Genomic DNA, 17,723 nt, shown 5'->3' on the forward strand with positions numbered 1-17,723 from the left:
GTATTGTACTCCAAAGTTTAAAAAAAAAACACGGACTGTGTTTGAGTTTATTTCATGTTCGAAGTATGTTTTGATGTTTGTATTTCATGTAGCAAGAGCGGCGATAGTATGTTGTATGTTGGGACCCTCTCGTCTGGGATTGTTCCCGTGCCGTGTTCGTGTCTTGGGTGCGCCTTTGAAGCCTTTGAAGAGGTCTCGGCGCGCATCCGAAGCCGAATGAACTTCCCCTCTGCAAAGCTCGCTCCTGCTGACCTTCGACTCGGGCTTATGGGCCAATCTCCCCCATGTTGCCGCAGGTGGGGCCGCAACAATATTGACTCAGGAACGCACTTCATTTTAGTAAGCCTGCATGTGTGCGTGTTCTTGTTCCCGTGTGTACGCGCGGAGGCGGGCGAGAAGACCCCATGGCCGCGGGAATCTGTTCTGCTTTTAACCGGAATGGCCTTCTCCTCCCATCAATCTCCTTTTCATCAGGCCGAATGAATCCAAATTGACATTTTCTGCGTCGGCAACGTGAGCGCCACGTCTCATTTTGTAACACCTGATAACACACAAGCGCACGCGGAGTCACGCACTCTTATATGGACGTAGTCCAGGGTGTTGCTATACCGCCGCCTGGATTGATGTCCCGGCTGTGTGAGAAGGAAGATGAAACGTGAAGCCCGACGGAATTTCATTTCCTGTAGCCAACTTCTCTCAATGCTCGAAAACACGAGCTGAAGGTAAAACGCCAACGATTGCAACGTGGAATTGAAGCGATGGCTCATCAGTCCTGCCTCGGAGCAGTCAAGTCACAATGGAGTGCAATGCGCAGCTGCGAGCAGTGTAGGCGGCATTCAACAGCCCGATGATTATGAAAGTAGAACTGTGAGTGGTTGTTAATTTTCCCTGTCAATTTTCTGAATGGCCATCCCTATTTGTGACAGGTTTTTCCTGTTATGAGTGATTTATAATAATAATTTTTTTTTTTTTACTTGCTTTCCCTTTTTGCTTGGCTGTGGCTGATGACAGCTATCTGCACTGTTGGCCTACTTTTGCCATTCATGTGTGATTTTTTTTTTTTTAATTATTTTTTTTTCTTTGCAGGCATCACTCATGCTCATTAGTCACCGCGTTTTGCGTATGCGCCTGCGTTGCACGTGGGTCCGACCTGTTATTCGTTGACATCAACACGTGCGCCACTGCTGGAATTGAAAAGCTGTCCTTGTGGATTACCGCAGGGGAAAGCTGAGGCAAAGGATAAACGCAACTTGTTTGTATTTAGACTCCCGACATGTTTTGCAAAGCCGACGTCGAAAGAAGCTCGGAGCTCAAATTCAACCTTCCCGAGAGCAATTCCTAAATTGCGTTCCCATTCCGAGAATTTGTTCGGTGTTGTTATTCAGGCGGCAGTGAGGCAGCAGGATTTTCTGAACTGCTGCCTGGTTGGCTCTGAGATTTCAGCGTTGTGAGATTATTTCGTCTTTGCTTGACAGACGGCACCCCCCCCCGCCCCCACCTCTCCCATTCCCCACTTCTAAAAAGCAGTTGAAAACTCCACACTTGAGCACTACCTTGTTGTCAAGTCTGTTTTCTGCAATTGCAACTCCCTTCAAATATGTATGATGCGCTTCCAAACTGAGAGGGCGTTAAAACGACAGGCGCCAAGATGAGGAAGTGGACTTTGGCATGGGAATAATCGCAGGCCCGCAGCGTGGCCAGAGGAGTGGCGCGGTGAACTTTGACCTTGCAGCTCGGCGCCTCCGCGGGTGCGCGTCGCCCTGCAAATATGTCGCCGTTTGTTTCCGGCCGGGACGGGCCGCACTTCCTGCGCTTGAACATGACTGAAAGGCGTTCAGCGGTGACCTTTGTTTTTCGGTCCGAGTGGGCCGCCGTCTCCGCGGTAACAGTCGCCGCTGGTTACGCAAGCTCGAGAACGGCAACCCTCCGTGACCCACATTCCAGCACTAAATCACAACATGCGCGCGCATTCCTGACCCCGCCCTTGCTATCAAAACGGCGCTCAGTATTTCCACTCTGCTCGATTGAGTCACATGTGGCGAGAGGCGCGAGAAGGGAAAATAAGGCGTGGCCTCCGTTCAAGTGTAAATATGCTAAAAATGCTTCGTCCAGTTGTTGTTTGGCAGTTCCTTCATGTTGAAGCCACACGTAAATGTGTCATGCTCGTTCTACATGTCACTTGCCACCCCACCTGATGTGTTTCTTATGAAGCGAAATAACTCTATCCAACTCCCATTTGCTGATGCACGCATCACTCACCAACATCGGGCCCCGCCTTTTCACGCCACATACATTCACTGTCACAGACGTTACAGTGTAGAATGTGATTGTGACAATCACGGGTGCACAAAATGATCCCTGCAGCAAAAAAAACGACTGAATAGTTTTGCTCATAACATTGTACTGAAATTCATGAAACGCACACACACAGACCGTGTTCCGCGTTGATGTGCTCTACATGTGTGCGTGGCTTGCAGGACCTGGAGTTCCACGGCGTGATGCGCTTCTACTTCCAAGACCGCGTGGCGGGCAACTTTGCCACCAAGTGCATCCGCGTGTCCAGCACGGCCACCACTCAGGACGTCATCGAGACGCTGGCCGAGAAGTTCCGGCCCGACATGAGGATGCTGTCGTCCCCGCGCTACTCCCTCTACGAGGTCCACGTCAGCGGTGGTGAGTGCGCTCCAGTGCCCCTTGGACATAGTTGGTAAATGGCAACCTGGTTGGTGCAAATACTTATTTGTATATTTGCGTGCGTGCGTGTGTGTGTTAGAAGAGCGGCAGCTGGACCTGGACGAGAAGCCGCTGGTCGTTCAGCTCAACTGGAATAAAGACGATAGAGAAGGACGTTTTGTCCTCAAGAACGAGAACGACGTCCTCCTCAAGGTTTGCAAACAGGCCGAGAAACCAAACCCATAACGAACCATCACTGTACAACAATCGACCGCAACTTTTCACATCCACCACCACTGTAAACAGTCTACCCCAAGCACTTACGCCCACTTTTCATCAATCTACCACATTCTCTTCCATCCACCAAAGGCTGCTAAACACCACTCTACCCAGGTGTCAAACTCATTTTTGTCGCGGGCCACATCGTAGTTACGGTTTCCCTTGGGAGGGCCATCATGACTGTGAATTTTGTTAAACCATATAAATGTTGAACCACTTCCGCATATTACATACACAGCGAACAACAAATCGATGGATAACTAGTTTTGACATCAGAAGTCAAGAACAATGGATTCCTCAAACATTGTAATTATGACGGTATGTACGACAATTTGAAATTTTGGTTCAGACTTTAGCAAGCATCATGGAAGCGGGCCACATCAAATGACGTGGCGGGCCAGATCTGGCCCCTGGGCCTTGACGTTGACACCTGTGTCTGACACCCATCCACCCCTGCACGCCAATCTACCTACCACAGCTTTCTTAACCCACCAACCACTACATTCCACCAATCTGCCTCATCCTCTTACACCCACCGACCGCGACCGCATGGCAACCGAACCGAACCTCTTGTCGTCGTCGTCCTTTCTTTCGCGTAAAGAAGAGTCAGAGCAACGGGCCCGAGAAGGAGAAAGACGGCGTGATCCAGAACTTCAAAAGGACGTTGTCCAAGAAAGAGAAGAAGAAGGAGAAGAAGCGGGAGAAGGAGTTTTCTCGGATAACGGACGGCGATGAGCAGATGGCCAACCGGGATGACGGGTAGAGCAACCGGCTCATGGGGGGGGGGCATGGGAATGTTTTCTTGTGGTCTTACATGTTTGCGTCTGCTGTAGGGAGAACAGTCGCCTGGCTGCCGAGGTCTACAAGGACATGCCCGAGACCAGCTTCACCAGGACCATCTCCAACCCGGAAGTGGTGATGAAGAGGCGCAGGCAACAGAAGTTGGAGAAGCGCATGCAGGAGTTCATGAGCAGCGACGGGAGGCCCGACTCGGGTACGACACTGTGCGGACAGTCAAACCTCCCCTGTGAGGCTTTGGGACTAAGCCCCGACACAAATGAAGAGTTCAAAAGCAGACAAGTGGCATTTAGACAAAAGTAGTGCCGCACCTAGTAGCAGAATGCCTACCAGGCCATTGTTTGATGGTGCCGTTCCTAGCGCTGCAAAACCAAACAGATACTTTTCAAAAATTTTCCAGAGCGAGATGTTCCAACATGGTTTCAGCAAAGCTCCTGAAGCGCTTGCATTGATTTGCTTTTGTGAAACCTCTTCAAAATATATATTTTTTTCAAATTGATTAATTTATCACAGCGGATTGCCACTATTTGTGGGGGATTGACACCATGCCCTTCAATGATTCGTGAAAATCCGCAAATAAAAAAATATTGCAGATAAGCAGCAGATTTAGAAAAAAAAAAACAGTCACAAATAATCAGGTTGGGTAACTGGAGATAGGTTCCCCAAAATAATCCATCACTGGTTTGAAAGTGCAAATGCGAATGTGACGGGACACTTTATAGTTTTAACTTAGAATACAAGAAATAAAAAAATGTTTCACTTTAACTGAGAATCAGAAATACCACAAGGCATATTATGCAATTCACAAACACGGACATTTCTGCTTTTGCGTTTGAACTCTTCAAATGGAGCCCAAAGTATCATTCTGCAACACTTGAATTTACTGCATAGAGACGAGGGAGCAGGAAATGTTGGCAACCATCCACAGAAAGCATAAAAATACACGCACAGGCAAGAACGGGTGAGTTTTTCCAATCAACAGCTGAGGTTAGTTTCCATGGGGAATTTAAAAAAAAAAAAAAGTGGTCAAATACAAAATAGGCCTTGAGTCCCTGTTGTCCTGCACGTTCATGAGGCAAAAATTGTCGCGTGCTGGCCTCAGAAATACATTACTGGCATGTGAAGTCACCCAAAGCAGTTGCGATGTCCCCCCCCCCCGGACAAGGCGCTATTGCCGGCTGCTTCGTTAGCCTCCAAATGAAAACGTGGACTCGCGTCATGAGTCGTCAAGCGTCTCTATACCCTGCTTCTTGATGTTTTAAAGAGGATCGTCTTGTTTTTATTTCTGTCCTGGTTCGATACCTGATGTGCTGGGAAGTAATGTAAAAACATTTTTTTGGTGTGGCTCCTGGCAGGGGGCACGCTGCGCATCTACGCCGACAGCCTGAAGCCCAACATCCCCTACAAGACCATCCTGCTCTCCACCCGGGACACGGCTGACTTTGCCGTGGTGGAAGCGTTGGAAAAGTACAGCCTGGAGAAGGAGAACCCACGAGAATACTGCATTGCACGGGTAACTATACTATGTTTTAAAATTTTTAATATATATTTTTTTAATTGGGCTTCTATAATATATTTACATAAATTCAACTAGGGCTGGAACAAACAATTATTTCGATAATGTGCAGATTTTTTTTCAATTAATTAGATACAAAGAACATTTTTTTTTCAATCGCCATCATTCCAAAACAGGACAGTCTGTTCTGCGCTTTTTGGACAACAGAAATCTGAGGAAATTTACTGTCGACAAGCTGCAATTCTGAGCATTTGGCCAGTTTTTATTTAAACAAGGTCCCGAAACGATTCATCTTTTTACATTCAACATGATACTGAATTGCACCATGAAACAAAATCGAAAATCAGATCACTTAAAACCAATCAACTCTCCACACTCATTTGCCGACTCGTCACTCACCAGGCCCGGCCACGCCTTTTTCAAACCACGCACACTCAAAGTCAGACACTGGTGTGTAGAGCCCCACGTCAACAAAAGAAAGTGATGCTCTGAATGCCGATTTCGTTTCTAGATTACGAAATAAAATTCTTATCCATTGAAGTCAGTACTCAATCGGATAGTTGCTACAATAACAGAACATATTTGATAGCCGCAACCCTAATCAAGGCCAAACAGCTATGCTTGCCAGGGAATGTGAGATAACACTTTAGGCGCTGTCTTTAAACCCCGCATTTTGTCACAAACCGTTGAGGCGGCCACCCACGCACGCACGCACGCACGCAATTGAACGCACAACATGAAAAGCTCCGGGAGGAAAGCAATCGAATGACTTTCACGCAGAGAGCAGATGCTGAGGGTTGGCTGTCTTCCACAGCCTCCTGAGAGTCACATCACAGACATGTACATGCGCACACACACACACACACACACACACACACACACACACACACACACACACACACACACTGACGCGCACGCACACCGCTTATATTTATTTGCTGATGCGGCAGCATCACAACAAAAGTCCATTAGGTTAGTGAGCTCGACAGCACGCTGGCTTGCTCGCATGTCAGCCAGTCTGGGGGAGGGGCCTGTGTGTGTACGTGCACAGAAAAGCGAGAGAAAGCTACATATAATAGTCGCGGAGTTTCATATTTTCGAGTCGCCAACCGCTCATCAACTATCGCCCAGACATTGTTGCGCTTTCCCGACGGGAGAATTGTGGGATGAAACGATTCCATTTCATAAATATCTGTGAGAGATTAAAACCTCAAATGTGTCTTGTTGCATTGCAGCAAGATGACAAGTCGGCTAAGGAGGTCATCCTGGACGACGGCGAGTGTCCGCTGCAGATCTTCAGGGATTGGCCTGCTGACAGAGGCAAGATGATTTTTGCATGCCTGTACTGCCCCCTTGTGTTGCTCTGACAACATTACAACAGATAGAGTTGAATGTTTTGTGACCAGGCTTGTATTTGCAAGCGTTTGTATCTCTTTCCCTTTAAAAAGAAATAGAAATGTCCCCAATCTGTTCCAGTTGTGCGGCTTGGCCACCAGGAGGCGTTATAACGCAGTCATTTAGACAGAAACAAAGAAGCGTTTCACTCAAAATAGAAATGCCCTCAATCTGTTCCAGTTGTGCGGTTTGGCCACCAGGAGACGGTATAACGCAGTCATTTAGACAGAAACAAAGAAGCGTTTCACTCATCTGCTTTGTGACTCGTAACTCAATTGCAAGAGTGGTCGTTTTTCGCAGAGGATAAAGAATATATGCCCGGGAATATTTTGTCCTTGTCTGTTTACATTTTGTGCAGACCTTATAACATCGCTATATACCGTAAATGCTCCTTGAAAGCCTGTCGATGGCGTTTCCCCATTATGTTTTTGCATTTAGCAAGGAGACTAATTTGAAATGTTTTCAATACACCTGTAATTCTCTTTGTGTTATGTTTGCTTTGACAGTAAAATGGAGCTGTGTTTGAAGAACTGTTTATGCGGTCAAGCTTGTTGTGACCTTGAGTTCATTGCCCCCATACAGCCCTCTTACGTCCATTTTTTTTTAAATTTCTTAGTGGTACATCTCCAAGCAAATTATTATGTTGCCAACAATTTGTTTTTGTGGTGTTGTGTGCAGGTGCGTTGGTCTTCCAGCTGAAGAAGAGACCGCCTGACTACCAGATGAGGAAGATGAGGAAAGCAGATGACAAGGGTCTGCAAGGGAGAGACAGTTCCGGGTCCCTGCCGCCGGAAAAACTGCCTTACCTGGTGGAGCTGAGCCCGGGTACCCGCCCGCACGCACACACCCACGCAATGGCCAGTACATCTCATTGAAAGTAAACTAGCACAAGTACCCAGGGGCAGGCGCTGACCAGCTGGTGTCACTGTTGCTCGTTTCGAGATGCAAAAGAAGCCGGGTCAAACGGAGGTGAAGTCTTCAAGCGAATCACGTGTTGACGAGTCCAGATGTCACTTGGAAGTTTAATCGCACGTGAAATTCATGCTGAGGTCTCCGTCTAATCCAACCTACTCCATGCCAACTGCTCCCGTGTAATTTTAGGACTATGATGGGAATGTTCAAAATACCACCCTGGAAAAATCCTCACTCGCTTGACTCTGAAATGAAGGACATCCCGTTGTGAAATGAAGATCCATACTTTCCAGAATTCCAGCTTCAAAATTGAGGATCCGTTTTTTCACTTACAGGATGTGGGGCTAGTATCTTTCAATCTTTACTGCAGCTGCCTCGTTGTCTGGTTATTAGGCATTTCAAAGGGGCTCTTTTTTTTCACCATTTAAAACAGATGCTTGAGGTTGTGATAAAAATTTAAGTGGCATTCTTAAGTCCAAAAATGCAAAAGATGATAAATTACAAGGGTCTAAGCACATTCTGGTCGAAATCTCTCTTGACGGACTCCTTCGCTGCCACCGACGTCGAGTACGTTATTCAGCATGGATGAGTCTGCGGAATTCAGTTTTGGAAGCCACCAAATGACCACCAAATCCCTGAGAGGCTCAAATTCTGAGTTTTTGGACAGTTGTAGGTCTGAAAACGGGCTGATCCTTTTTCCTCCCCGAATAATTTTGGATTAATTGTTGCACCTCTAACCTAACGTTGGCAAAATACGTTGAGAGGCCGAAACAAGGAATATCGCCACAAGGAAAGTTTTGACGTGCACTCGAGGGGAAGCTGCAGACGCGTCCCTCTTAAAAAACACAAACCAACCAACTCAACTTGACTTCTGTACCTAACAAGCTTGTTTCTTGCTTCCCCGCCACTCCCTGTCTACCACCCAATCACACTAACCTGTCAGGCCACAAGACTAACATGTGCTACTCTTGTCATCTGATTGCCTAACAACGTTTCCGCTGCATTTTCACCGCGAGCTTTGTTGTCTCTTCTCTTCCCTACTTTTTCGTGGCATGGTGTGGCACTGCCGCTGCGTGTGTGCGTGCGCGCCCCTGTGCATGTCTTGCACTTCCCGCGCCTGCCTGCGATAGGGCGAGGGAATCACTATGCCTACTACGCCTATCGGCATCACGAAGGTAAAAAAGTGCATCTCACAGCCTTTCTACTGTTATGTGTCAGCAGTGTTTGTCGCGTAAATGCAAGAAAAAGAGCTGCAAAGCGCAAGACAGTGTTCGCGATGGACATGAATAATGGCAGAAATTTTGACCATTAACTCTTTCATTCCACAAGACGTACCATACTTGTACGCCTTTTTAAAATTAGGCCCCGCCTACCAAGGACGTACTTGTACGTCTAAGTCTTTTTTTTTTTTTGCGTCATAGAGAGGAGGAGGGTCTGATGCATCTGTGAATGATAATAAGACGTTTGCATTGTAAATCATGTAAAAAAGCGACCAGTAGGTGGCAGTGGTGCCTCACGTGCTTGAAATGCATGCTTTTACAAAAAGCTCTTTTTCTCCGTTTTTTGCCTAGGAATCGCCATTTTCATCAAATTTAGCCATTTTGTAATGCCAATTGCTGAAGAATGGAAAAGGATAGAAACATTTTTTTCCTGCTGAAAGAAGAGAATCCAAACTTTGTTTTGGTAGGCTCCATGTGTACAGAGCATTAGAACCAAATATTCTGTGGGCCTTGCAAGATCAGTCAAAATCCAGTGAAACGCGGGGATTGAGGGAGTAGCTCCAGTGAAGATGGCTGGGATTGAATTAGTTATAAGGTAGGGGAAGGTGTTGATTATTTATTTCTTTATTTTTTTTAATAATGCGGTCCGCTGAGCAAATGACTGGGTATCAGAAAAACCTCAAATTTTTTTGTGTTTCTTCACTACAGAAGTCGACTAACTTTTCCCTTCACCTTACTGTGCTCTGCAACTCTCCCTTGACCATCTTCGATGACTCACCAGACCCTCCACCCATCAATTTAGATTATTATGATCGTTTAGTTCAAAAGTGCTGTGTGCGTGTGAATATGCGTCGATATGAAATAATACGCTACAAGTACACAGGTGCATTCCAATAAATCCAAAGGTTTGACAAGAGCTCATGAATGTCAGTCGCTCAGTTGAAAAAGTCAGCCTCCTGTTATTTCTTTCACCTAACTACGAGAGTTTGTCAATTTGGAGCTCTCGGGAGCTCTATCGGGAGCTATGATCAACCAAATTATATGATTTCAAATCATGAAACGTTTACCTTGTAGATCTGAAAAGAAGACATTTTGGATGACACTGACTGAATACGGCTTTCACTTCATAAAATGAGTGACCCCCCCCCCCCCCCCCCCCCCCCCCCCCCCCATTCCTACTATATCTAATTGAGTGCCTCGCTGCCTTGCAGACGGGTCGGACTCACGGGACAAACCCAAGCTGTACCGCCTCCAGCACAGCATCACCGAGGTGGGCTCGGACTGCACCGAGGACGGAGCCATCCAGGTAGCCGAGAAGAAATTCTCCTTTCCGTCGCTCGAGGTTGCGTGTGTGCCGCGCCGGTGTGTGACGGTTGCGCGTGTGTGTGCCGCCAGCTGCTGGGCCCGGGCGTGCTGCCACACCACTGCAACCTGACGCACAGCGAGGGCCTGGTGACGGTGACGCCGCACGGCCCCGATGCCGACACCTTCGTGGACGGCCAGCGCATCGGCGAGACGGCCGCGCTGCGCTCGGGTGCCACGCTGCGCTTCGGATCGGCGCACGTCTTCAAGTTCGTCGACCCGCTCTACGACCAAGGCGCCAAGAGGGAGCCGGCTGCCGGCATGCGCGTCAGACACAAATCTGGGTGAGGCAAAGTCGCCTTGAGCTTTGGATTTAGTAGCAGCTGTCGTCGTAGGTTTTTTGATTCGGAAGATTTGCATGAGATTTTTGTTGTTGTTGTTGAGTGTCGTTCTAGTCAGACTCTGCGGTCTGCTTTTGGATCTGCTTTGAGTTGTGATCCTAGCCGTTGTGGTTGTGGTCGAAAGTGAGAGTAAGGGATGCTCCCCATCTGTGAGGGGGAAACCCGACGACGTTTGAGATGAAAGGAGCGACGCATCAGAGCAAATGAGAGGAGACCCTGAGCAAGGTTTGCTCGGGCCCTCTAATCTCAACAACGTGGTGCAGGGTGGGGCTGCCTCAGTGTCCTCCTCCTCCTCTTCTTCATCTTCCTCCTCCTCGGGTCCCGCATTTGCACGGTCGGTCGGAAACAGAGCAGGAAAATGAAAAGCAACAAGAACCTCTGGATTTCAAGCTCTTGGGAGTGACAGATGATTGAGAGGAGTGGTCACAGCTTGTGGTAAAGTAGCTTCACTCGCTTCATTTTGTCTTGATGACCTCGATTCGCACGCGATGCCGCCATGAAGCCCAATTAGGAATTGTCAGAATTTAGTGGGCTCCGTGTTGATAGAGACGTCTGTACCATTGGATGACTTTTGACATGTCAACAAGTGTCTGGAGTTTGATTTTTGTGTTGCTTGGCAAAGTGGAGTGTTTGACTTTGTCACTTGAAACACTACTTGGCCCGAGATTGTTTTTCCACACATTTAAAACTTGATCTGCGCTGCTTCTGACAGCTGGAACTCACGTTTAGCTGCGTGACCTGGACCAGCAGCACACTGGCGACTCCCTTCTTCTACAGCCAATGCAAACAACATTGTGCGTGTGTGCTCACATGTCAGTACCGTGCGTGTACCTCTTCAAACATGACAATTCACGCAGCGCGCTTTGCAGCCATCTTTTCACTTGACCCGCCAAACACAGAATTGCGCCAGGCGGCGTGTTTCTGCCGGGAAACACAAGGAAGAGTTTTGTTCTGCTGCCTCATTGCGTTTCGGTCCGGCTTAGGCCGTCCTTATGAGACGTCCTCCATCTTGATGTGCCGCTTTTGTTTGTGTGTGTGCTGCAGCAGCGTTCCCGAAACCACCTTTGACCTCCAGGGAGACATCCACAGCGGGGCCGCCATGCCCACGAGCAAGGTAACGCGCACGCTTGGTGTGAGGGAACTTGACCCGCGTAAAAGTAAGTGAGGTCACACGCACTTGGTGCGCGCAGAGCTCGGGAAAGCTGGAGATGGAGCGCGGGATGGTGAAGCCAATGATCCGAGGCGAGCTGCAGGACGGCCGGACTCAGGACGGCTCGGCCAACCGGTCTGAGTTGACTCTGCCGGCCAGCATCGAGTTCAGAGAAAACTGTGAGTCCAAACTTTTATTTGACACCAACTGGGGCTGGGCCATCGTTTTTGGAGCCAGGCAGCAATTTGGAAGACGGGAAATAAATCTTCAAAAAAGAGTCTTCAACCAGTTTAGAGAGAAAACATTCGTGTATTAAAATGACCTCATCAGTCTGCTAGCTTAATGCTAACACAGCTTGCAAAACGCCATTGATGGGTAAACAAGTAGCTTTGTTTATACAGTATCGCTTTGAGGAACGATGCAATGATACCACTCGTGCGTTTTTGACGTATGGTGACTTTTGTCTGCAGCCGAAGACACGTTCCTTTCGGCCATCATCAACTACACCAACAGCTCGACGGTGCATTTCAAGCTGTCGCCCACGTACGTCCTGTACATGGCGTGCCGCTACGTGCTGTCTCCCGCCTACCGGCCCGACATGTCGCCCTCGGAGCGCACGCATAAAGTCATCGCCATCGTCAACAAGATGGTGAGCATGATGGAGGGCGTCATCCAGGTGAGCACTTTCTTCCCCCTCTTTCTCCTCGTCGCGCGTCCCGTCCGTTGGCGCCACGCTTTTCAGTTGTCGTTTTTGCGTGCCGCGAGCTGCCGTTTTGATGTCTTGTCTGTCCACACTTCACCTTTGTGATGCCGCTTGTCGTATGTCCGTCTGTCTTGTCTTCCGCTCGGGTATGCTAACCGCTAGCGCAAACGCTATTGCGCAAATGTGTGTTTGGAGAATTTATAGCTGGTAACCGAGAGCCCAGTTAGCACAGAAAATGACATGGCTGTTAATTCGCCAATTTCATTCAGGTCAAATCAATTTCTTTTTATTTTGAGGAAATTTTCAAAGGAAATGCTTAATTTTTATTGTTGACACAACACATTCCCAAAAGCGACCCCACCTTCCTCTTAATTAAAAAAAAAAGAAAGAAAGAAGTTGACCATCGTTGAACGTATGAGAGGCGACGACATAACACGGAGCAGGTTGAGAAGCTGACACGGTGAACTTGTTTTCGCACCAACATACATAAATATGACTCCAAAATTTGCCTTTTCATTTTCGCTTAACCTGAGCTGGGCTTGACACAAGAGCAACCCGTATGAGGACAAACGCTCTCGGTAATGGACCGATCCTTAAAGTTATTTCAAGAGCTGCGAGGACCTCGAACAAGATGCTGCCCTTCATCTTTGGGTGTGACAAACTTGTCATTGTCCACCATGACCGTGTGTGTGTGTGTGTGTGTGTGTGTGTGTGTGTGTGTGTGTGTGTGTGTGTGTGTGTGTGTGTGTGTGTGTGTGCGCGCGCGTGTGTGTGTGTGTGCGTGCGTGTAACCATAGTGTAGCTGTTGACGTGTTCTCTCTCTGTCCTGTGAAATGTGTCCTTCCTCGTCCTCCTCCTCCTCCTCTTCCTCCCATGCAGGAAAGTCCTGAAGGGGATCAGGTAGGATAGCACATCATCAGACTCTCACCTTTTCTTGTGTTCTCTCGCTCGCTCTCTCTCCCCCTCTCAAGTTGGGCAAGTTAATATTTTCTTTAAATGAATGAAAGTGCTCAACAAGTGCACTTTTGTGCACATTAAAATATCAAACATCCTTATGAGAGCAATGGTGACAACTGTCTCTTAACTATGAGTCACCAATGCAGAGGTTGCATAGTTTAGAAGTCCAAATGCTCTCCAAATGTCTAATTTAATGCAACGTCACCTGAAGCGGCTGCTACGCGTGATGACAGAAATAGCGTTGATGAAGCAGCGTGTTTTTGAACGGGAATTGCAGTCATGAGCTGATTTATATTTAGTGGCTGCAGCCGTGATTGTCAGAAAGTGAGACAAAAAATGTTAATCATTTGTAATCATTTTGTTATTCCGGTGTAGGACGCACAATGCGATTCAACACACTTGATACAAATTGCGCCACTGGATTTAAATAGTGCAGATGCAAACCATGCCAACTTTTACGGTTGTGTAAACCTTTTTGAAATTCCAGAAACAAAAAATCTATGGGACTTATCGTCTGGAATTTTTCTTTGTACAGTTACTTTTTATTTAGTTTTGACTTTTGTTTTTCAAATGAATTTAGCTTTGATGAGTTTTGGAGCAGGTCTGTTTGATTTATTTTGCAAATACTCTGTGTTGCACCCCCCCCCCCCCCCTTTTTTTTTTTTTCTTTTTCTTAAAAGTTTTACTTATTACTGAGCTGAGAATCCCACCTAAACCTTAAAAATATTGGACATTTGCGCCCATTTTTACAGTCATAAATATGCTCAATAGGCTTCGTGGTCGCCCAACCTTGTCACATTACCCACTTTTTCCTCCATATTCTTTCTTTCTGTCTTTCTCGTGCTTCTTTCACCCCTACTTCCCACCCACCACCCAATTGTTTGTTGCTGCTGTTGCTTCTTTATTTCTGTTACTCTAACAGCAATGTAATATAAAACAAACACCAACAATCTACAGTAGTTCCTTGACATACGAGTGCCCCAACTTAACGTGTTTTTTGCATTTTGAGCTCTCGCTTGGACTTTTTTTATTGATTTTTTTTGTGCTTTAAGTAAAGCTTGGAATTACTGGGAAGCTTGTGAGGTGATTAAAAATGGTGCTCACGCGCATGGCATCACTCACTTGGCAAGGCCCCGTAAAGGCGCACATCCAACCCACAAATACACAGTATGTACAGTACCAACCGATTGCTTTTACTTTTACCTTTGCTTTTATTATATTGTATGATTGCCGTGTGCTATTTTCTTGATATGAAGCCACATAGCAAGAGTCGATTTGAAGTTCTGATCTTGGTTAAGGAACAAGTTGATCTCGTAAGTCAAGGCACTCGTGTACAAAAGGAGAAAGAACACAACCTTCCACAGCCGGAAAACTTGACATCATCCCCCGACTAATGATTCCATTCAGCTTCCGGGACCTGCCTGCCTGCCACTAAAACCAACACGAATCGCCAGCGGCCGAGTTGAAAGCAATTCCTCGTGGCCGTGCAGTTGTTGCATCCTTGCGTCTTCTGTGTGACGTGACGCTTGTGTATGAACGACTCTAACGCTTCGTCTGTCTCTCGTTCCTTTTTGGGAACTTTTCATTTTTGGATGCGCTCGGCTCCTTAACAACCCCCGGCTGCTCCCAACAATGATTTAGTTGGTTTTCTCTTTTTGGTTCCTTTGACCCCCCACCGTCCCCCTTTTGACCCTCCCTCCTTCTAGGTGGGCAGAGATAGATGAGTGCCCGCTCTGATTGGTGGATCATATTAACCAATCAGCTCCTCAGATAGCAAGCCCCGCCTCCTCCATTTCTACATTAGGACAACAAAACTGTAAAAAAACAAACAAAACTTGTTCAATGTATAGTGCATCCCGACAATATTAGCACTGCGTCAATGTTTTTTTATACCATTTTGCTTTAAAAATATAAATAAAATTAAATGCTTTCTCATCACGAGAATAAATTAATTCATATTAATCCAATTAATCACATTAATCAATCACAAAATTTGAAGGCAAATGTCCGCCTTAAAGATTTGCAGTAATAATTTTTTCTACACGCATTTAACGTCACAGATACTACAGTGTGGAATGTGCGGATGGTAACCTCATGTGGCCAAAAATAATGCCTGCACCTCTCATGCATATTTTGTGTCGGCATTTTTGTTCAATCACTCTGGTCAACAGCTAATTTCTATCCGAGATGGCTTTTTTGTGTCCCTAAAGATATTTTGGATGCTGTTTCCAAAAAAAAAAAACCCAACAAAAACAACAAAAAAAAAGTCACATCAGGTTTTTGAGATTTTTTTTTTTAAAGTGTAACTTATAATAGATACCAAGATTGCCTCCGTTGCTTAGCAACGCTACTGATCGACTCGTACATTGTTGTATTTGCGGAGACACGGCGCACATGGTCTGAAAACATGTCTGGTAAACGGAACCAAATCTCGCTCTCTGTGAAGGCTGAAATGATCTCTCAATTTCGTAAGGGAGTCTCCCAGACGAAGCTCAACCGAGACTACGAATTGGCAAAGTCGACGATTTTGACAATCATTCGTAAATGCAACAAAATCATGGGAGAGTTTGAGGCCAACCGATTGAAAGAGGCTCGTAAACGGATTTGGCGGGCGAGCCATCCCGAACTGCGGAAGGCATTTTTCATTTGCCGACTGAATGTTTTCAGAAATGAAGCAGGAACGCGACAGTTGTTTCATATGTAATAAAAGGAGATTCGAAAATCGACGTCAAAAGTCGTCTTGAATTGAACGTTTACTTCCATCTCAGAACAATTCCATGATTTTTTTTTTTTTGACCAGCTAATTAATGCAAACTCTTTTTTTTTTTTGTCTTAATGCTTAAATTATCAATGGGGTAATTGCTAGAATAGCCTCATCATGCATCATCAAGTAGACTTTCATCCCAAATCCATTTCCATGCACAGTTCAGTATTTTGAAAGTCAGGGTTGATCCTGAAAGGAAATACAAATGGCCACAAGGTGGTGCCGATGAGCGTAGACAAAGTTGCGAATGTGGAGGAGGAGGTTGCTGTCTGGTGACTTGATATCTTGACTGGACGACTGGTCACTAGCGTCGCCGCTGAGCTCTCAGGTGATTGGCCGGTGGTCATAACCAATTCTTTTTGCGGGGAGAGGAAAGGGGTCGGCGTGTGCTGGGCATGAGTCTATCCTTCAAGTAACCAACTCGCTCTTGGCTGCCACTGAAAGCGACAGACTTGTAACACATGGCTGGCGATGGACGCTGTCGGCGTGACGCTTTTCCATCTTCTGTGCGTGTGTTTGCGACATTGCAGAAGCAGAAGAACATTGCGGGCGCGCTGGCCTTTTGGATGGCCAACGCCTCGGAGCTACTCAACTTCATCAAGCAGGACCGCGACATGAGCCGCGTCACGCTGGACGCCCAGGACGTCCTGGCGCACCTTGTCCAGATGGCCTTCAAGTCAGTGTGACTCCACGTCACTTTCATTAGACAAACATACATACACACACACACACACACACACACACACACACACAGCAACATGACTTAATCTTCGCGCGAAGCTCTGAAAGGCGTGTGTTGCGCTCTCGCAGGTACCTGGTGCACTGCCTGCAGGCCGACCTCAACAACTACATGGTCGCCTTCCTGGATGACCCGGAGGAGCACAATCCCCAGAGACCCAAGATAGGTAATAGACTTAAAAAAATACTACAAATGAACTTTTCTTATTGTGTAAGCTCCTATTTAATTTTTAAAACGTATTTTTAAATAGAGGACGTCCTGCACACGCTGACGGGCGCCATGTCGCTGCTGCGTCGGTGTCGCGTCAACGCGGCGCTGACCATCCAGCTGTTCTCGCAGCTCTTCCACTTCATCAACATGTGGCTCTTCAACAAGCTGGTGACGGACAGCGAGTCGGGCCTGTGCTGCCACTACTGGGGCGCCATCCTGCGCCAGCAGCTCAGCCACATCGAGGCCTGGGCCGAGAAGCAGGGCCTGGAGCTGGCCGCCGACTGCCACCTCAGTCGCATCGTGCAGGTGAGAGCCGCCGCTGCGCAAGCCACCTGACGGCTACCGACCTTTTGACCCTCATCCGATCACGAAAATGGACAGACGTTCCATTTGCGTTAGTTTTTCGGGCATGTGACGCCAGTATTTTGACACGTCGACTTTGAGAACCCCTGAGAATATTTTTATGGATATTTTGAACTGCAATTTGTCAACCAGTCATCTTGTTTGTCTAAGACTTGTTTGTGTGTGGGTATCCTCTAGGCCACCACCCTGCTGACCATGGACAAGTACTCCATGCAGGACGTCCAGAACATCCACAGCACGTGCTTCAAGCTCAACTCGCTGCAGCTGCACGCGCTCATGACCAACTACCACTGTGCTCCCGACGAGCCTTACATCCCCCCCGTAAGAAACTACTCTCAAAA

The 17,723-nt window shown here is 47.1% G+C and overlaps 1 protein-coding gene across 10 annotated transcripts in view; it reads left to right on the forward strand.

Moving 5' to 3' along the window:
* afdna (afadin, adherens junction formation factor a) overlaps positions 1 to 17,723 on the forward strand; it is a 53,463-nt gene that overhangs the window by 11,851 nt on the left and 23,889 nt on the right. For 5 of the 10 annotated variants that reach the window (XM_019871508.1, XM_019871509.1, XM_019871500.1 and 2 more), the window contains exons 2-19: positions 2,478 to 2,673; positions 2,774 to 2,886; positions 3,554 to 3,711; positions 3,786 to 3,946; positions 5,106 to 5,263; positions 6,502 to 6,586; positions 7,340 to 7,486; positions 8,704 to 8,748; positions 10,005 to 10,099; positions 10,189 to 10,439; positions 11,541 to 11,610; positions 11,687 to 11,825; positions 12,117 to 12,322; positions 13,229 to 13,249; positions 16,601 to 16,746; positions 16,881 to 16,975; positions 17,060 to 17,325; positions 17,560 to 17,703. In XM_019871508.1, the coding sequence (XP_019727067.1) occupies positions 2,478 to 2,673; positions 2,774 to 2,886; positions 3,554 to 3,711; positions 3,786 to 3,946; positions 5,106 to 5,263; positions 6,502 to 6,586; positions 7,340 to 7,486; positions 8,704 to 8,748; positions 10,005 to 10,099; positions 10,189 to 10,439; positions 11,541 to 11,610; positions 11,687 to 11,825; positions 12,117 to 12,322; positions 13,229 to 13,249; positions 16,601 to 16,746; positions 16,881 to 16,975; positions 17,060 to 17,325; positions 17,560 to 17,703 (2,496 nt within the window). The remainder of the gene's footprint in view (positions 1 to 2,477; positions 2,674 to 2,773; positions 2,887 to 3,553; positions 3,712 to 3,785; positions 3,947 to 5,105; positions 5,264 to 6,501; positions 6,587 to 7,339; positions 7,487 to 8,703; positions 8,749 to 10,004; positions 10,100 to 10,188; positions 10,440 to 11,540; positions 11,611 to 11,686; positions 11,826 to 12,116; positions 12,323 to 13,228; positions 13,250 to 16,600; positions 16,747 to 16,880; positions 16,976 to 17,059; positions 17,326 to 17,559; positions 17,704 to 17,723) is intronic. The other 5 variants (XM_019871504.1, XM_019871502.1, XM_019871505.1 and 2 more) reach the window with 5 other exon arrangements.

This window comes from Hippocampus comes, unplaced genomic scaffold (assembly GCF_001891065.2).
Source record: "Hippocampus comes isolate QL1 unplaced genomic scaffold, H_comes_QL1_v1.1 scaffold100, whole genome shotgun sequence".
NCBI lineage: Eukaryota > Metazoa > Chordata > Actinopteri > Syngnathiformes > Syngnathidae > Hippocampus > Hippocampus comes.